Genomic DNA, 19,472 nt, shown 5'->3' on the forward strand with positions numbered 1-19,472 from the left:
GTTCATCCGTTGTGTCCAATTTTCGATGACTCGTTCGAGCATTTCTACTGATAACTGCCGAATGCCACGCCTAATGTTTTGCTCCAAGCTCTGAATCGAAGCGGAATTGTCCGCATATACTTTGGCCTCTACATATTCCCACAGGATAAAGTCTAGCGTTGTAATATCGCACGATCTTGGTTGGCAATCGACGGATCCAAAACGTGAAATTATATGCACACCGAAGCGTTCTCTCAATAAATCCATTGATCGATGCGATGTGTGGTAAGCAACGTCGTCTGGTTGGAACCAAATGTCGTCGAGATCACGAGCTTTAATTTCAGGAATCAAATAGTCCGATATCAAGGCACGATATTGGTCGCTATTGGCGGTTACGTTCTCACCTCATCATTTTCGAAGCAATATGAACCTATGGAAGATGAGGGGGAAGCAACCCAACACTTCCTTCTTGACTGTTCCGCTTTTAACTGGTCAAGACTTAAATATTTGGGAGTGCATACCTTCAGACATCCTACCGAGACCGCGGGAATGGCAATTAAATGCCTGTCAAAATTTGTATTGACTACTAAGGGTTTTGGTAATTTATAAGTTCGATCATATGAGTTCTTCTCTTATATGGCCTCACAAAGCACTATATATTGTGGTTCACGTGCGATCTTTGATTAACCATCTAACCTAACATAACCTGAATGGAGAAACAAGTTTGAAGTATTACAGGAAAGTTTTAAAATACCCAGATATCCTAATGGTGAGAAGTTCTTTGATAGATGTAAATCTTGATATTATATGTAAAACCTCTGAAGGGCTTTGTGACACTTAATGGTTACGTCAGAAGGGCCCAAGCAGCTCGAAAACAACATTCAGCGCACCGAAGCAGGGTGGATAACTAGGCTGTTCAGAATTATAAATATATATATATACATATATATTATATTTCCTCGGCCTCCTGAATGTGAACAAGATCATAACCGTCATGATTCAAAACGAGGAAAACTGGAAGAATGTGAGGAGCTGCATAGAAAACGTACTAAGGTTAAAAGACATTGACCTTGACGGCGGACATGAAAGACGAGAGATAGGTTTCACATCTAAATGTGAAACTGGTCCCAGAGTGGGCGACGGTTCCATAAAGTTGAGGTTTTAAGTGACCTGCAAGGTCATTTTTCGCCCCAACATAGCAGACTTCAGTCAAATATCGTACAGAAGAAAATTATGTTCTTTTTTCTTTATTTAATTTACAATAAATGTTTTGAGTTGAATTATTATATATATTTTTCTTCAATTATAGAAAAAGTTGTCATAATTTATTACATAAAACTTAATTTAATACTTAATCGTAAACTAATTATATCTAAATTTTTTTTCAATTCTAGTAACTCCGCAATTTATTCCTCATCCTCTGTATTGTTACACTTTGGGTTCCTTAATCCATAAAATTGCTCCATATCATCAATCCATTCAGCCACTGCTACGGGTTTTGCCTTAGGTTCAGCACTTTCACCCTCATCAACTGAACTTTCCAGCGGATCACCTTCTGAGCTCAAATCATCAAAATTCAAGCGTCTACCACGAAGTCTCTTTCGTGAGATAGTGGGTCTGGTAACATATGGTGCCAACATATAATTACCATAATTACCTAAAGGAGTACTCGTGTAAATGTAGCCACTACTGCTGCTTTCACTGTCATCCTCTGAGCATTCTGAGGACGACTCGGAAGTATAACTGGTATTGCTGTCAGTATCTGTTGTTTCTGAAGACTCTGAGTCCGTTGAGCTACTCGATGTGGTAGAAACACTGTCGTCATCAGTTACGCCATTCTTTACTTCGTGCTTCGAAATTGCCGGAATATGTTCCACGTTGGACAACGTTAGTGGATCTTTGGCCATCACTGTTTCATTATCCGCTAGGTCGGAGTCTAATGGTTCTAGATCAGGCGATTCAGGTTGCCCGCAAACAATAACGGCATTCCTCCTGCGATATTCTTCTTCTGTTAACCATATGCCTAATTCCAGCAATTCTGGCGTGTAGTATCTAGTTTCTACTCGTAAATTGTTCATGTTTCGAATAATATTTTAAGTTTGAGATTTTTGCTTCCGTTGAATGTCCACTAACTGCTGGTCAATATGCTTATGAGCTATTCAGTTGTGTTCGGTCACTTTTATATCATTTTCGTGATGTAAATTTCTTACCTCTCCTGAAGGAAAAACTTTCAGCCTTATAGTAAACAATAGATTTCTACCTGCTTTCAGGTTTTCCCGCTGTGGCACTTGTTTGAAGGTCTTGCATAAGTGGTTCCTAAGCTCACTAAAAAAGGTTATGTTTGTTTGTGAAATATTACTATTTCAATAGACAACACTAAAATAGATTAACAGTTGTGGTATGATTAACTTTAATTACAAAGAATCGCTGGCGACCTTGTTGATGGCATAATGAACGGTTAAAATGATACTAAGTTCGAAGAACAACTACACAAATTTTGTTCTTAGTTTAAGTATTCTTAATAAACATTTGTTGAAATAAGCATTTGGGAGGATTCTTCATAATTATTTTGGTAACTTTGAGGTAACATTCAGCAAAAGGGGTGTGAAAATGTCCAGCAAAAGAAAATAAAGTTTTATTTTTTTGAGGCGACGAACAAACATAAACATATGGAGGATGGAGTCATATGTAGAAGTTCACGCAAGTGAGGAAAGTTCTCTGATCGCCATTCACTTGGGAGTGGCCAGAAACGATTCTTTTACATATGACTCAAGCAGCTCACGACTTCCGGTCTTTGACCAAGTATCCTCTGGGTAGCCTAAGAACATCCGTTTGAAGGCGAGCTAACGTGAGAAGGCGAAATATCCCCTACATAGGGTTGTGCGCTGGGTTTGGGACCCGCCACGTAAAAAAACAACCCCAGCGAATAGCAACAACCAGCCTCGGATGAGAGACCCCCCTTTTGATGACGACCATGGAAAACGAAATAAGGACTACGAATTGAGGGCATGCACCTGGAATGTCCGGTCCCTTAATTGGGAAGGTGCCGCTGCCCAGCTGGTTGATGTCCTCGTGAAAATAAAGGCTGACATCACCGCCGTCCAAGAAATGCGATGGACGGGACAAGGACAAAGACGAGTAGGTCCTTGTGGCATTTACTACAGTGGCCATATAAAGGAGCGCAAGTTTGGTGTTGGATTCGTGGTGGGAGAGAGACTCCGTCGCCGAGTACTATCATTCACTCCGGTGAATGAACGTCTAGCCACAATCCGCATCAAAGCGAGGTTCTTCAACATATCGCTGATTTGCGCCCACGCCCCGACGGAAGAGAAGGACGATGTGACCAAAGATGACTTTTATGAGCGCTTGGAGCTCGCTTATGAGAGCTGCCCCCGCCACGATGTCAAAATCGTGCTTGGCGACTTCAACGCCAGGGTGGGCAAAGAAGGTATCTTTGGCACTACGGTCGGTAAATTCAGCCTCCACGAGGAAACATCCCCAAATGGGTTGAGGCTGATCGACTTCGCCGGGGCCCGAAATATGGTTATCTGTAGTACTAGATTCCAGCATAAGAAGATTCATCAAGCTACCTGGCTGTCTCCGGATCGAAAAACTACCAACCAGATCGATCATGTTGTGATAGACGGAAGACACGTCTCCAGTGTTTTAGATGTGCGTGCGCTCCGAGGTCCTAACATCGACTCGGACCACTATCTTGTTGCAGCTAAGATTCGCACCCGCCTCTGTGCAGCAAAAAACGCACGCCAACAAACACAAGGAAGGTTCGACGTCGAGAAGCTGCAATCACAACAGACAGCCGAGCGATTTTCTACTCGGCTTGCACTCCTGCTCTCTGAGAGCACTCGTCAACAACTCGGTATAAGGGAACTGTGGGACGGCATTTCAAACTCCTTACGTACAGCTGCAACCGAAACCATTGGTTTCCGGAAGGTGCAAAAGAACAGCTGGTACGACGAGGAGTGCCGTGTCGCAGCGGAGAGAAAACAGGCTGCCTACCTCGCAACGTTACGATCGACCACAACACGTGCGGGATGGGATAGATACCGAGAGTTGAAGAGGGAAGCGAGACGCATTTGCAGACAGAAAAAGAAAGAGGCCGAAATGCGTGAGTACGAAGAGCTTGATAAGCTGGCCGACAGGGGTAATGCTCGAAAATTCTACCAAAAGATGCGGCGGCTTACAGAAGGTTTCAAGACCGGAGCATACTCATGTAGAACCCCCCAAGGTGATCTAGTCACCGATGCCCAGAGCATACTTAAATTATGGAGGGAACACTTCTCCAGCCTGCTGAATGGCAGTGAACACACAACGCCAGGAGAAGACGAACCCGATTCCCCAATCGACGACGATGGAAAAGACGTTCCATTGCCCGACCAAGAAGAAGTTCGAATAGCAATTACCCGCCTGAAGAACAACAAAGCGGCGGGGGCGGATGGATTGCCAGCCGAGCTATTCAAACACGGCGGCGAAGAACTGATAAGGAGCATGCATCAGCTTCTTTGTAAAATATGGTCGGACGAAAGCATGCCCAACGATTGGAATTTAAGTGTGCTATGCCCAATCCATAAAAAAGGAGACCCCACAATCTGCGCCAACTACCGTGGGATTAGCCTCCTTAATATCGCGTATAAGGTTCTATAGAGCGTATTGTGTGAAAGATTAAAGCCCACCGTCAACAAACTGATTGGACCTTATCAGTGTGGCTTCAGACCTGGTAAATCAACAACCGACCAGATATTCACCATGCGCCAAATCTTGGAAAAGACCCGTGAAAGGAGAATCGACACACATCACCTCTTCGTCGATTTTAAAGCTGCTTTCGACAGTACGAAAAGGAGCTGCCTTTATGCCGCAATGTCTGAATTTGGTATCCCCGCAAAACTAATACGGCTGTGTAAACTGACATTGAGCGGGACCAAAAGCTCCGTCAGGATCGGGAAGGACCTCTCCGAGCCGTTCGATACCAAACGAGGTTTCAGACAAGGCGACTCCCAAGGCAGTGAACGAGGGCAAGACGAAATATCTCCTGTCATCAAACAAACAGTCGTCGCACTCGCGACTTGGCACTCACGTCACTGTTGACAGTCATAACTTTGAAGTTGTAGATAATTTCGTCTATCTTGGAACCAGCGTAAACACCACCAACAATGTCAGCTTTGAAATCCAACGCAGGATAACTCTTGCCAACAGGTGCTACTTCGGACTAAGTAGGCAATTGAGAAGCAAAGTCCTCTCTCGACGAACAAAAACCAAACTCTATAAGTCACTCATAATACCCGTCCTGTTATATGGTGCAGAGGCTTGGACGATGACAACATCTGATGAGTCGACGTTGCGAGTTTTCGAGAGAAAAGTTCTGCGAAAGATTTATGGTCCTTTGCGCGTTGGCCACGGCGAATATCGCATTCGATGGAACGATGAGCTGTACGAGATATACGGCGACATTGACATAGTTCAGCGAATTAAAAGACAGCGGCTACGCTGGCTAGGTCATGTTGTCCGAATGGACGAAAACACTCCAGCTCTGAAAGTATTCGACGCTGTACCCGCCGGGGGAAGCAGAGGAAGAGGAAGACCTCCACTCCGTTGGAAGGACCAAGTGGAGAAGGACCTGGCTTCGCTTGGAATATCCAATTGGCGCCACGTAGCGAAGAGAAGAAACGACTGGCGCGCTGTTGTTGACTCGGCTATAATCGCGTAAGCGGTGTCTACGCCAGTAAAGAAGAAGAAGAACAAACATAAAGTGAACAAAACTATTGCACTTTGCGGGAGAATAGCTTATGAATTCCGGGGAAATAATTGTTCACATTTTAGAGAAACTACCAAACCCCCATTTCATATTCCTTTGTTCGATTTAGAAAAAAGACTGCTCTTACAGTGGAACCCACAGCAAAAAAAGCATATAACAAAGCGCATTAACTGTTGTGGGAGAGATTAAGTTTTGTTAGTAGGAAGCACGGCTGACCATGGTCAATTATTCCAGAGGGTAAAACCGGAAAAAATATTTGCAAAAAATATTTAAATATTTAAAAAAAAAAGGTAGATTAATGGCGTAATACGAATCTGTGATACCTTAAGCGGAAGACAGAACACGTTAACGCGCTGCCATTGTGATGAACAATGACGAACTCGGTTCCTTTTAGGAGCCGTGTAGTGCTATAGCAATAGCCATATTATATTCAGATTTAATTAGATCGAATGTTCTTGAGTAGATTTGTAAATCCGTGTAGCTTTTTTCCACAAAAAGAAATGATAAAATTTTCGGGTTTCGTTTTTTATTTAGTTTACAAAAATTAAAATTAGGTTTTACATGATTTTATTTGAAAACATTACTTTTCATCTATTTAAATATAATTGTCTACTTAAACTCTACAAACTACTTTAATATTTTTTCGTTTTTGTATTTGAAATATTTTCTAAATCCAGGAATTAACTTTGCAATTTATTCCTCATCATCGACACCGCTCCTTAAATCAAATAGTTGCTCCATATCATCAATCCATTTTGTCACTGCTGCCCTTTTTGGCTCCGGTTCATCGCTTTCACTCTCTTCAACAGCAATATCCAATCGCTCACCTATCAAGTTCATATTATTATGATCCAAGCGTCTGCTTCGTAATCTCTTTCGTGTACTAGTGGGTGTGGCCACATATCGTTCCATAATAGTATTACGATCAGGTGTATATATGGAGCCACTACTGTTGCTCTCACTGTCATCCTCTGAGTATTCCGAGGATGCCTCGTATCCGTTACTGGTAATGCTGTAAGTATCCGATGCTTCCAAATGCTCAGGTTCCGGTGAGTTTCTCGGTGTGGCACAAGCACCCAAACTATCGTTATTCTTTACTTCTTTCTTCGTAGATACCGCAATGCATTCTCCGCTTGACAATGTTGGAGGATTATCGGCCATCATTGCTTCATAGTCCGGAAGATCGGAGTCTAGTGTTTCCGGAGCAGGCGAGTCTGGTGGTCCGCAAACAATAACAGCATTCATCCTTCGATATTCCTCTTCTGTTAACCAATCTTGATCCTCTGTATGGCTACACGTTGGGTACCTTAATGAATAAGGTTGCTCCAATTCATTAGTATAATAATTAATAAATTCGTCCACTGCTACCCGTTTTGCCAGCGGATTGCCTATTGAGGTCAAATCAGTCAAATCATCAAAATTCAAGCGTCTACCACGAATTCTCTTTCGTGAGATAGTGGGTCTGGTAACATATGGTGCCAACATATAATTACCATAATTACCTAAAGGAGTACTCGTGTAAATGTAGCCACTACTGCTGCTTTCGGAGTCTAATGGATCTGGATCAGGCGATTCAGGTTGTCCGCAAACAATAACAGCATTCATTTTGCGACAATTATCTAGAGGAGTGCTACACGTTGGGTACTTTAATGCATAAAATAGCTCCAATTCATTAATCATTTCATTCACAAATTCGTCCCGTTTTGCCTTCTGTTCAGCACTTTCACTCTCATCAACTGAAGTTTCAAGCGGATCGCCTATTGAGCTCAAATCATCACGAAGTCTTTTTCGTGAGATAGTGGGTCTGGTAACATATGGTGCCAATGGATCTGGATCAGGTGATTCAGGTTGTCCGCAAACAATAACAGGATAACTGCGCGATTCCTCCTCTGTTAACCATCTAGTTTCTTCTCTCGAATTGTTCATGTTTCGAATAATATTTTAGGTTTGAGATATTTGCTTCCGTTCAATGTCAACTAACTGCTGGTCAATATGCTTATGAGCTATTCAGTTGTGCTCAGCCTCTTTTATATCATTTTCGTGATGTAAATTTTTTACCTCTCCTTAAGGAAAACTTTCATCCTCACAAAGGTAAACAAAAGTTTTCTACCTGCTCTCGGGTTTTTCCGCTGTAACACTTGTTTGAAGGTCATGCATAAATGGTTCCTAAGCTCACTAAAAAAGGTTATGTTTGTTTGTGAAATATTACTATTTCAATAGACAACACTAAAATTGCTTCACAGTTGTGGCATGATTAAATTTAATTAAAAGCAATCGCTGGCGACTTTGTAAATGGCATAATGAACCGTTAAAATGATACTATGTTCGAAGAACAACTACACAAATTTTGTTCTTAGTTTAAGTATTCTTAATAAATCTTTCACAATTCCTCATCATCTATAGTTACACTTACAGAATCTCTTAAACAAAACAGTTGCTCCATATCATCAATCTATTCCGCCAAAACTATTTTTGTCGCCACTGGTTCGTCGTTTTCACTGTAGACATTGAAAATATCAGATATTTCATGTTCACTGAAATTCAAATGTCTTCTGCGGAACGTGTGGACGTGATGTAGAGGGTGTCGCTCGGTCCAACACATAATTATGTGCTTGTGGTGTTCGTGGAGTCGTGGTTAATAGTGGCGTGCCATATTGTTCACTATTGCCTCCTGAATATTCTTGTTATTCCAAGGAATAGTATATGATATCAATTGAGGCTAGCGAAGTATCCGAACTACGTTCTTGGATAACTGGAGGTTCGTCTGCCATTAAGGCGTCATAATCGATTAACTCGTAGTCCGTTGGGTAACTTGGCGATCTATAGTTGATCACCCTGTCATCATGTATTGCTTCATCGCCCGGATTTGCTGGAGGTTCATTAATGGCTACGTCTTCGCAGTGGAGCGGAGATGTGACATTCGGAGCTGCAATAACCACAAAAGTTGCTCCTCCAATTCTATCGCCGTCTTGGTATGTTGAATCCGTCGAGTTATAATTTAATATATTGCAGTACTCCGAAGTTTCGGGAGTTCTCAGCGAAGTCTCATCACTCTCTTTGTGATCACTGTTTTCTAGAGATAATATTCATGAATTATTCGTTTGTGTTCGGCCAGCTTTATATGGTTTTGTGCAGAAGGTAAGTTTGTTTGAAAAATGTATGACTTTCTTTTGTACCTGATTCCTGGATCGAAAAGCTGTTCTAAAGCTACTTAATTCTGTTTAAGTTTGAGTTAAGTGATTTTCTTGAAGAGCTTAAGCAATAGCTTAACAGACTCTCTCTCTTGCCACCATAAGCTAGGGTAGTGCTGAACCTGTACCGTAGAGAAATTCTCTTCACTTTCTATTTGATCAATGTTTGCTAAGAAAAATATTTATGAATTATTCCATTATGTTCGGCTGTCTTTATAAGTTCTTTTGCAAAAGAAAGTTTGTTTCAAAAATTTATGATCTTGTTTAGAACATCTCTTTTGTATCTGATTCCCGGATTATGTATCGAAAACTCGTATCGTAGAGATAATTTCTTCACTCTCTTTAAGTTTGAGTTGAGTAATTTTCTTGAAGAGCTCTAGTAATAGCTTATGGTTCTTTTTCTTGCCGCCATAAGCTAGTGTACTGCTGAACCCGCATCGTAGAGGGATTCTCTTCACTCTTTTTTTGATCACTGTTTGTGATCTCGTACTCTCGAACAGCTAATAGATTTTTATGATGAAGCAAAAGGTAAACATTTGTTGAAATAAGCATTTGGGAGGATTCTTCATAATTATTTTGATAACTTTAAGTAATATTCAGCAAAAGGAAAATGTGTGAAAACAAGGCCGTAGCCAGGATTTCATTTTGGGGGGGATTAACTAAAAAAAAACATTTCAAATTCAAATTACATATGTACATATCTTTATTCAGGCTTTACAGTGATTATGTTTATTTACATATAATACATACTTATACATCTTAAAAAATATATTAAAAAATCATAATATAAAAAAACTAAAAATATTTCATTTATTATGTACATAAATATGTTAATCTACACCTGTAAATTGTTAAAAGCACATATTATATGTACTATATATGCATTTATAAAATTAAATTTAATCGGCGAGCTTTTTTCGCAGCAAATATGTCAATAACTTCTTTTGTTGGCACATTTATACGGCGATGAACCGACATCAATGCCAAACCATTTAATCTTTCCGTGCTTGTTGAGTTTCTGAGGTACGTCTTTAACCTCTTCATAGTTGAAAAAGATCGCTCGGAAGAGCATGTAGTAATTGGCAAAGTTACCAAAATTTTTAAAAGAAAATGCACATTTGGAAATAAACCTTTATTGCAGGCTTCAAGCGATTCTATTGCTGAATTAGGCATGTTTATTTCGGGTTCGTTGCGCCATTTTGTTTGCCAAAGCTGCAATTCAGACTTAATGTAATTGTCTTTTAAAAAATTTTCATAAAATGAAAAGGTGTTTTCGTGAAATACTGTGCCAGCCTTTACACACTCTTTTGGTAGCAATTTGTAAAGTTGTGTCACTGTTACATTATGCTTTTCAAATCTTAGTTTTAATTGGTTAATGAAATCATCTAAAAGTGGAAGTAAAATGGTTATTCGGTAGTATTTTTTTGGATCTTTTTCAATTATGTTTGCGCGGTTTTGCTGTCGCCCAGTTATTCGAGGCAACGCTATTGTTTCACCTAGAAACTCAAACAAGTTCTCAGCATCTTTAAAAATATCTACGAACTCTGTTTCTGAGTTTGTACGCATATTTTTAAAATTGCTTATAATGAGATCGACGTGCTGTACAGCAGCCGCTAAGTCGCATGAAGTTGTTTGAAGAGTTTTGCATAATGGTAAGGTATGTATATGCAAATATACAATTTAGGCAGCACAAGCTTATCACGAACTCGCTAGTTGATATTGATCTTATAAAAGAAGATGCTTTTGATGAAGTATCGCAATCGCTATTACCACTTAATTCTTCTAATGCACCAACAATCGCTTTAAAAATCTCTTTAAACCTCAGCAGCCCATCATGGTTTTTAACCCATCGGGTCTCGCACATTGCAGTTAATGTTCTCCATTTTGTTTCTGGCATATTTTGTTTAATATATTCTGTTAAACAATTTGTTCGTTTGGCGGAGGATTTGAAAAGGGCCCTATTGATTTTATAATGCCATTGCATTTCTGATGGATTGAATTTGGCATGAGTGACACAAAGCTAAATTTAGCGAATGAGAGCTGCAGTGCACATAGAGAGCTTCAGGATATTTTTCTCGGATTATTGCCTGCACACCATTCACATTGCCTTTCATGCTTGCAGCACCATCGTAGCCTTGTCCAACTAAATAATTACAGTCAATTTGCATATTGTGTATGTAAACTTTCCAGAATGGTTTTAGCTAAAGAAGCTCCTGTTGTTCTTTCAACAGTAACAAATGTAAGAAAATCTTCTCGTACGATATAAATATTGTTGTGGAGCTCGGTGTATCTTACACAGATGGACATTTGTTCCTGTCGTGATATATCCGTTTTTTCATCAGCCAGCAAGGAAAAACTCTTAGCATTATTAATAGCCGTCACCAGTTGTTTTTGAATTATTTCACCACAAACAGAAATCAATTCATTTTGTATAGTTGGACTATAATATGTAGCATTTAACTGCAAAGTTTCATAATGTTGCTTCAAATCTATATCGCCACATTTATGACGCATACGTAATATAGCTCGAAAATTACCATCATTAATATCTGGTTCAGACTCATTGAATTTAACACATCCGAAATCGCAAGTTCCTCTTAATGATAATTCTTGTCGTCCACACAGCTTAATGGTTTCAACAATGGGAACCAGTTTTTTCCTATTTTTGCCAATATTAGCGGATCGCGCGATGTCTAGTTGACTCCTTATGTCTATTTGTTTTTTTTTTTTCATATACGCTTATAAAATTATCAGCAAATAATGTGCAGTCTTGATGATACTTGCTTTGCTCATGCCGCTTAAAATCCGCGATCGCGTCTTTCCACTTGTTTAAGGTTTCACAACCAATAAGCTCAGTTTTTGGTGTGCACCCTTTCCAGCACATTCAGCTGCAAATAAAACGCAAATCTTGCACAAAACACCTTCAGGCTTTTTTAAGGTATAGACCAGCCAGGAGAATTGATCGAACCATTTGTGCTGAAATTTCAAATGTCTTTTGTCGTCTGTGATTGGGAATTTGTAAGATTTCTCTAGTACCCAGGGTTTTTTCAATAACGCATATTTTAGTTCATCATCAATTTTTTGTTTTGACATAAGATCCTAAATCCAATTTGTCAAGCGGGTTAAACATAGTTTCGTCTCCAGAAGAACTGGTAGTGGCGGCGACAGGAATAATAGGAGTTGAGCTATCAGTAGACACTGATGAACACTGATCTGGTTCTGGTTCCTTAGCACTATCATCATTTTTTTTTTTTTTTTTCCAGGGGTGATTGATCCCTGCCACCCCCCCCTAGATACGGCCTTGTGTGAAAATGTGCAGCAAAAAAAAATAAAGTTTTATTTTTTTGAGGCGACGAACAACCATAAAGTGAACAAAACTATTGCACTTTGCGAGAGAATAGCTTATGAATTCCGGGGAAATAATTGTTCACATTTTAGAGAAACTACCAAACCCCCATTTCATATTCCTTTGTTCGATTTAGAAAAAAGATGCTCTTCCAGTGGAACCCACAACAAAAAAGCATATAACAAAGCGCATTAACTGTTGTGGGAGAGATTAAGTTTTGTTAGTAGGAAGCACGGCGACCTTGGTCAATTATTCCAGAGGGTAAAACAGATAAAAAAATTTGCAAAAAATATTTAAATATTTTTAAAAAAGGTAGATTAATGGCGTAACACGAATCTGTGATACCTTAAGCGGAAGACAGAACACGTTAACGCGCTGCCTTTGTGATGAACAATGACGAACTCGGTTCTTTTTAGGAGCCGTATATTGCTATAGCAATAGCCATAATATATTCAGAATTAATTTGATCGAATGTTCTTGAGTAGATTTGTAAATCCTTGTAGCTTTTCTCCACAAAAAGAAATGATAAAATTTTCGGTTTTCGTTTTTTATTTAGTTCACAAAACATGAAATTAGGGTTTATATGATTTTATTTGAAAACATTACTTTTTATCTATTTAAATTTATATTAAATCTACTATACAAAAATTAAGTTTTAACATTTGTTTACTTAAACATGATTTAAACTCTACAAACTACTTTAATATTTTTTCGTTTTTGTATTTGAAATATTTTCTAAATCCAGGAATTAACTTTATTTTTTTTATTCCTCATCATCAACACCGCTCCTTAAATCAAACAGTTGCTCCATATCATCAATCCATTTTGTCACTGCTGTCCTTTTTGGCTCCGGTTCATCGCTTTCACTCTCTTCAACAGCAATATCCAATCGCTCACCTATCAAGTTCATATTATTATGATCCAAGCGTCTGCTTCGTAATCTCTTTCGTGTACTAGTGGGTGTGGCCACATATCGTTCCATAATACGATCAGGTGTATATATGGAGCCACTACTGTTGCTCTCACTGTCATCCTCTGAATATTCCGAGGATGCCTCGTATCCGTAACTGGTAATGCTGTAAGTATCTGATGCTTCCAAAGGCTCGGGTTCCGGTGAGTTTCTCGGTGTGGCATAAGCACCCAAACTATCGTTATTCTTTACTTCTTTCTTCGTAGATACCGCAATGCATTCTCCGCTTGACAATGTTGGAGGATTATCGGCCATCATTGCTTCATAGTCCGGAAGATCGGAGTCTAGTGTTTCCGGAGCAGGCGAGTCTGGTGGTCCGCAAACAATAACAGCATTCATCCTTCGATATTCCTCTTCAGTTAACCAAATACCCAATTCTAACATTCCTGCCGTGTAATATCTAGTTTCTACTCGTAAATTATTCATATTTAAATGACTCGAATAATATTTTAGGTTTGAGATATTTGCTCTCGGCGTATGTGTGCGGACTGTTATTCAAAATACTTATGAAGTTTTCGGTTGTCTGCAGTCCCTTTTATATGATTTTTCTCGTAAAAATAGTTTACCTATTATTAACCTCACAGAAGTAAACTTAAGCCTTCTATCTGTTCTCGGGGTTTTCCCCTGTGGCACTTGCTCAATATTTCAGGTAGCTTAAAATATCTTGTTGCTATTTTGAAGGTAGATGCAAAAAGCCACTCTAATAAAAACCTTCCTCCATGCTGGTAAAAAACTGGAACAGTAGAACTCCACAAGCTTTTCCTCAAAAGAACTTTACACTAGCCAAATATTGGTGCTAGGTCTGGATTATAAGTTGAATATATAAGAACATCACCTCAAGCTAGAAGAGCATCCGTAGTGAAGGTACATATTTCTTTACCTTTTAGCCAAAGCTGGTCTCTTCTGGTTTATTGCTTCCTTCGGACGGTCCACTTGCTGACTCACGGTAGATGATTCCCTGCCAAATCCATAAAATACATAATACGATCAGTCCTTCCTTATTCACCAGTTATCGCCGAGATCACGAGCTTTAATTTCAAGCATCAAATAATCGGATATCATGGCGCTTTAACGGTTGTCATTGATGGTTACGTTCTCACCGGAAGCATTATGTTTGAAGAAATAAGAACCTATGGAAAAAGATGGTGGTGACAACTCAACACTTTCATCTTGACTGTCTCTCTTGGAGATCAAGACTTAAATACTTGGGAGTGCATACTTTCAGACATCCCACCGAGCCTGCGGAAATGGAAATTAAATGCCTGTGAAAATTTGTAATGAGTACTAAGGGTTTTGCTACTTTATAAGTTCGAACACATGAGTTCTTCTCTTCTATGGCCTCACAAAGAACTACATATAGTAGTTCAGGTGCGATCTTTGATGAGCCATCTAATCTAATCTAACCTCAATGGAGAAACAAGTTTGAAGTATTACAGGAAAGCTTTAAAATGCTCAGATATCCTAATGGTGAGAAGTTCTTTGATAGATGTAAATCTTGATATTATATGTAAAACCTCTGAAGGGCTTTGTGACACTTAATGGTTACGTCAGAAGAGCCCAAGCAGCTCGAAAACAACGTTCAGCGCACCGAAGCAGGCTAGATAACTAGCAAACCTACTAAGGTTAAAAGACATGGACCTTGATGGCGGACATGAAAGGCGAGAGATAGGTTTCACATCTAAATGTGAAACTGGTCCCAGAGTGGGCGACGGTTCCATAAAGTGGAGGCTTTAAGTGACCTGCAAGGTCACTTTTCGTCCCAACATAGCCGACTTCAGTCAAATATCGTACAGAAGAAAATTATGTTCTTTTTTCTTTATTTAATTTACAATAAATGTTTTGAGTTGAAATATTATATATATTTTTCTTCAATTATAGAAAAAGTTGTCATTCATTATTACATAAAACTTAATTTAATACTTAATCTTAAACTAATTATTTCTTAAGTTTTTTTTTTCAATTCTAGTAACTCTGCAATTTATTCCTCATCCTCTGTATTGTTACACTTTGGGTTCCTTAATCCATAAAATTGCTCCATATCATTAATCCATTCAGCCACTGCTACGCGTTTTGCCTTCGGTTCAGCACTTTCACCCTCATCAACTGAACTTTCCAGCGGATCACCTTCTGAGCTCAAATCATCAAAATTCAAGCGTCTACCACGAAGTCTCTTTCGTGATATAGTGGGTATGGTAACATATGGTGCCAACATATAATTACCATAATTACCTAGAGGAGTACTCGTGTAAATGTAGCCACTACTGCTGCTTTCACTGTCATCCTCTGAGCATTCTGAGGACGACTCGGAAGTAGAACTGGTATTGCTGTCAGTATCTGTTGTTTCTGAAGACTCTGAGTCCGTTGAGCTACTCGATGTGGTAGACACACTGTCGTCATCAGTTACGTCATTCTTTACTTCGTGCTTCGAAATTGCCGGAATGTGTTCCACGTTGGACAACGTTAGTGGATCTTTGGCCATCACTGCTTCATTATCCGCTAGGTCGGAGTTTAATGGTTCTAGATCGGGCGATTCAGGTTGCCCGCAAACAATAACGGTATTCATCCTGCGATATTCCTCTTCTGTTAACCATATGCCTAATTCCAGCAATTCTGGCGTGTAATATCTAGTTTCTACTCGTAAATTGTTCATGTTTAAATAATTCGAATTATATTTTAGGTTTGAGATATTTGCTTCTGTTGAATGTCACCAACTGCTGGTCAATATGCTTATGAGCTATTCAGTTGTGCCCAGCCTCTTTTATATCATTTGTGTCATGTCAATTTTTTACCTCTCAGGAAGGAAAAACTTTCATTCTCACAAAGGTAAACAAAAGATTTCTACCTGCTCTCGGGTTTTCCCGCTGTAACACTTGTTTGGAGGTCATGCATAAGTGGTTCCTAAGCTCATTGAAAAAGGGTTATGTTTGTTTGTGAAATATTACTATTTCAATAGACAACACTGAAATAGATTAACAGTTGTGGTATGATTAAATTTAATTACAAAGAGGTGCCATCTTTGTGGATGGAATAATAAACCGTTAAAATGATGCTAAGTTCGAAGAACTACAAAAAAAATTGTGTATTCTTAGTTAAGGTATTCTTAATAAATCCGTCACAATTTACTCCTCATCATCTGTAGTTTCACTTCCTGAACCTATTAAACAAAACATTTGCTCCATATCATCAATCCATTCCGCCAATGCTATTCTTTTCGGCGCCGGTTCGTCGCTTTCACTGTCAACGTCGAAAATTTCAGATATTTCGTGGTCGCTGAAATTCAAATGTCTTCTGCGGAGCCCAACGTGTGGACCCGATGTAGCGGGTGTGGTTCGGTCCAACACATAGTTAAGTGCTTGCGGTGTGCGTGGAGTCGAGGTTAATAGTGGCGTGCCATATTGTTCACCACTGTCTCTTGAATATTCCAGGGATTCTATTGAATAGTACTGGACATCAATTGAGGCTAGCGAAGCATTCGAGCTACGTTCTTGGATAACTGCAGGTTCGTCTGACATTAGGACGTTATACTCGGGAAACTCGTTGTCCGTAGAGTAACTTGGCGATCTACCGTCGACCACCCTGTCATCATGTATTGCTTCATCGCCTGGATTTGCTGGAGGTTCACTAATATCAACGTTTTCACTGCGGAGGGGAGATGTGACATCGGGTGCCGCTATAACAACTAAAATTTGTTCTCCACTTCTATCGTCGTCTTGGTATGTTGAATCCGACGAGTTATCAATAAATATATTGTACTGCTCTGACGTTTCGGAAGTGCTTAGAGGTTCGGAATTAGTAGCAACAATATTTTGTTCTGCCATATTTCAATATATTCAAAATTCTGCGCTCCGTGATTGTCCACTGTTTGTTTAAGAAAATATTTATGAATTATTCGTTTGTGTTCGGCCAGCTTTATATGCTTTTTTTTTTTGCAGAAAAAAGTTCGTTGGCAAAATATGTGACTCTCCTTTGTACCTGTTTCCTGGATTATGCATCGAAAACCGGTATCGTGGAGCGCCTCTCCTCACTCTCAAGTTTGAGTTGAGTGACTTTTTTTCAAGAGTTTAAGTAATAGCTTAGAAGTCACTCTCTTGCCGCCATAAGCTAGTGTTGTGCTGAACCCGTATCGTGGAGCGACTCATTTCACTCTCTTTTTGAGCACTGTTTGCTAGAGATAATATTTATGAATTATTGGATTGGGTTCGGCCAGCTTTATATTTTTTTCTGCAAGAAAGTTTGTTTGAAAAATATTTATGTGACCTTTTGACTACTCTTCTTTGTACCTCTCCTGGATTATGAATCGAAACCCCGTATCGTTGAGCGGCTCTCTTCGCTCTCTTTAAGCTTGAGTTGAGTGATTTTCTTGAAGAACATTAGTAATGTGTCACGAGTCTCTCGAGAGAGCCGTGAGCGCTTCCCGTCCTGTACTTCACCTTTGACGACTACCTGCTCCAAGTATTCCTCACTCTCCTACAACTTAAGGAGAACAAATAACATTAATGGGAGATCTACATACTCATTAACCTTGAGCTGCGAGAAAAAACATTTACTTTAACGACTTTTTTGTATTCTTATATTCACCATTTCGAAACCGAGAGTGTTTTACTCTGCCAATGACCTCTCTTGGAAAGTTTTTGCAGGATTTTAACTACCAAATAATTATGTTGTAGTATTTGTACACATACAAAAAACAGCAAACAATAACAATGCAACAACAAGGCCAAATAGTTGTACACAACTTGACTTTGAGCCACATTTCTGCGGTTTGCTTTGACACTTTAATGAGCAAAATATGAACTTTGGAACGCCGTTGAGCGCCTTCAAGTATGTACAACTTTTGCGTACAAGCAATTGCGCTCTTGTCTCTGAGTGGCTTTTGTGTTATTGTTGTTCATTTGCATTGCAAATTTTGCGCTGCTAAAAGTTTTGTAACCGAAATCTCTCTGAAATTCTGTCGAGATAACGCAATGAAATGCGAAGCTCACTCGACTCCCTCGTTCAAGTGCTTAAATAGAGTTTAATTGAAGGCAACTGCGGCGTGGAATGTCAGGAATTGTATAATGTAGAATAGAATCCGTTGAATGTTGCATAATTCTTTAAGAGTGTTGCTTGCTTGAGAGCAAGGCATTTTGCTTTAGAAAACAGCAGCAAACTACATACTCTCTGCCATTTTTTCATATATCAACGATTGAAACTATGTATATCACCGTTTTCCAGCCATAATCAAAACAATACCCAAAACATGTTTTGGGATTAGATCAGATCATCGGTTTACTCATTTTCCTTTATCCAAAGAAACTTCACTTTAAATGCTTGGAAATTTACAAAAGAAAATTTTATCTTTAATAGTGACCTTTACTGTCTTTGTTTGGTCAAGTGTTGGAAAGTAGCGAAACGAAAGCAGAGAATTGTCGACAGTTACATATATTTGGCAGCACTGAAAGAGAATTGTCGAAAGTTTCATATATTTGGCAGCACTGAGTGAATACTTTGTAACCACTGGCACTACCTGGCAGTTCGGAAAATTAACAAAAGAGACCGCAAAGACGAATTTTGCAATGAAGTAGCTAATTTAACGAACTTTGGAACTTATAAACTAAAAATTCAAGGTTCCTAAGGTTATTCTTTGACTATGTTGTCTACTGCCCAGGTACTCTTCGCGAATTCAGTGCCAGCCAGGGTTTCATATTTTCGGCGGCAAACCTTAGTCTGGCACATATTCGGGGTTTAGTTGGAGGAAGCAAAGTTTAGCTTTCATTGTAATTTGAAAATGATTCTTTATTATGGATATCCAGAAAGACTTTATCATGTGGTCTCCAAAATCACGGAGGATCTAAAGAGCTTCTCTATTACAGATATCCAGAATGGTTTAATATTGTGGTCTCGGAAACCGTGGAGGAAATAAAGAAGTTTCTAAAACAGTCGTTCTTACAAGTTACAAAGGCGGCTTGGACGAAACCCTTTTGAGACAGCGCAATCGAACTCGTTAAGATTTAAGACTGAAGCTTAATAACGGATTCAGACTGCAGTTTTATTCTGCTATTAGTTAGTAAAATACCTCTGCAAGACCTTAGAAATATTTCAACGTCTTTTCTGGCCGAAAAGCGGTTGCATCTATACTGAGTTCCAGGCCACAACGGCATGCCGGGCAATGAAATGGGTGAAGAGATAGCCAGTCGTTTGACTACCGAACCAGTACAGAAAATACGTACTCGTAAG

General features: G+C 39.3%; 1 protein-coding gene across 1 annotated transcript; it reads right to left on the reverse strand.

The window, feature by feature from the left end:
• Nucleotides 1-1,385: 1,385 nt before the first annotated feature.
• Nucleotides 1,386-15,906, reverse strand: LOC115066068 (uncharacterized). The gene is made up of 2 exons (XM_049453928.1): nucleotides 15,486-15,906; nucleotides 1,386-1,636 (listed from the first exon to the last, which is right to left on the reverse strand). Exons 1-2 carry the CDS (start codon nucleotides 15,904-15,906, stop codon nucleotides 1,386-1,388), a joined length of 672 nt encoding a protein of 223 aa, XP_049309885.1.
• Nucleotides 15,907-19,472: the final 3,566 nt, after the last annotated feature.

Source organism: Bactrocera dorsalis, chromosome 3, assembly GCF_023373825.1.
Source record: "Bactrocera dorsalis isolate Fly_Bdor chromosome 3, ASM2337382v1, whole genome shotgun sequence".
In the NCBI taxonomy this organism is placed as follows: Eukaryota; Metazoa; Arthropoda; class Insecta; order Diptera; family Tephritidae; genus Bactrocera; species Bactrocera dorsalis.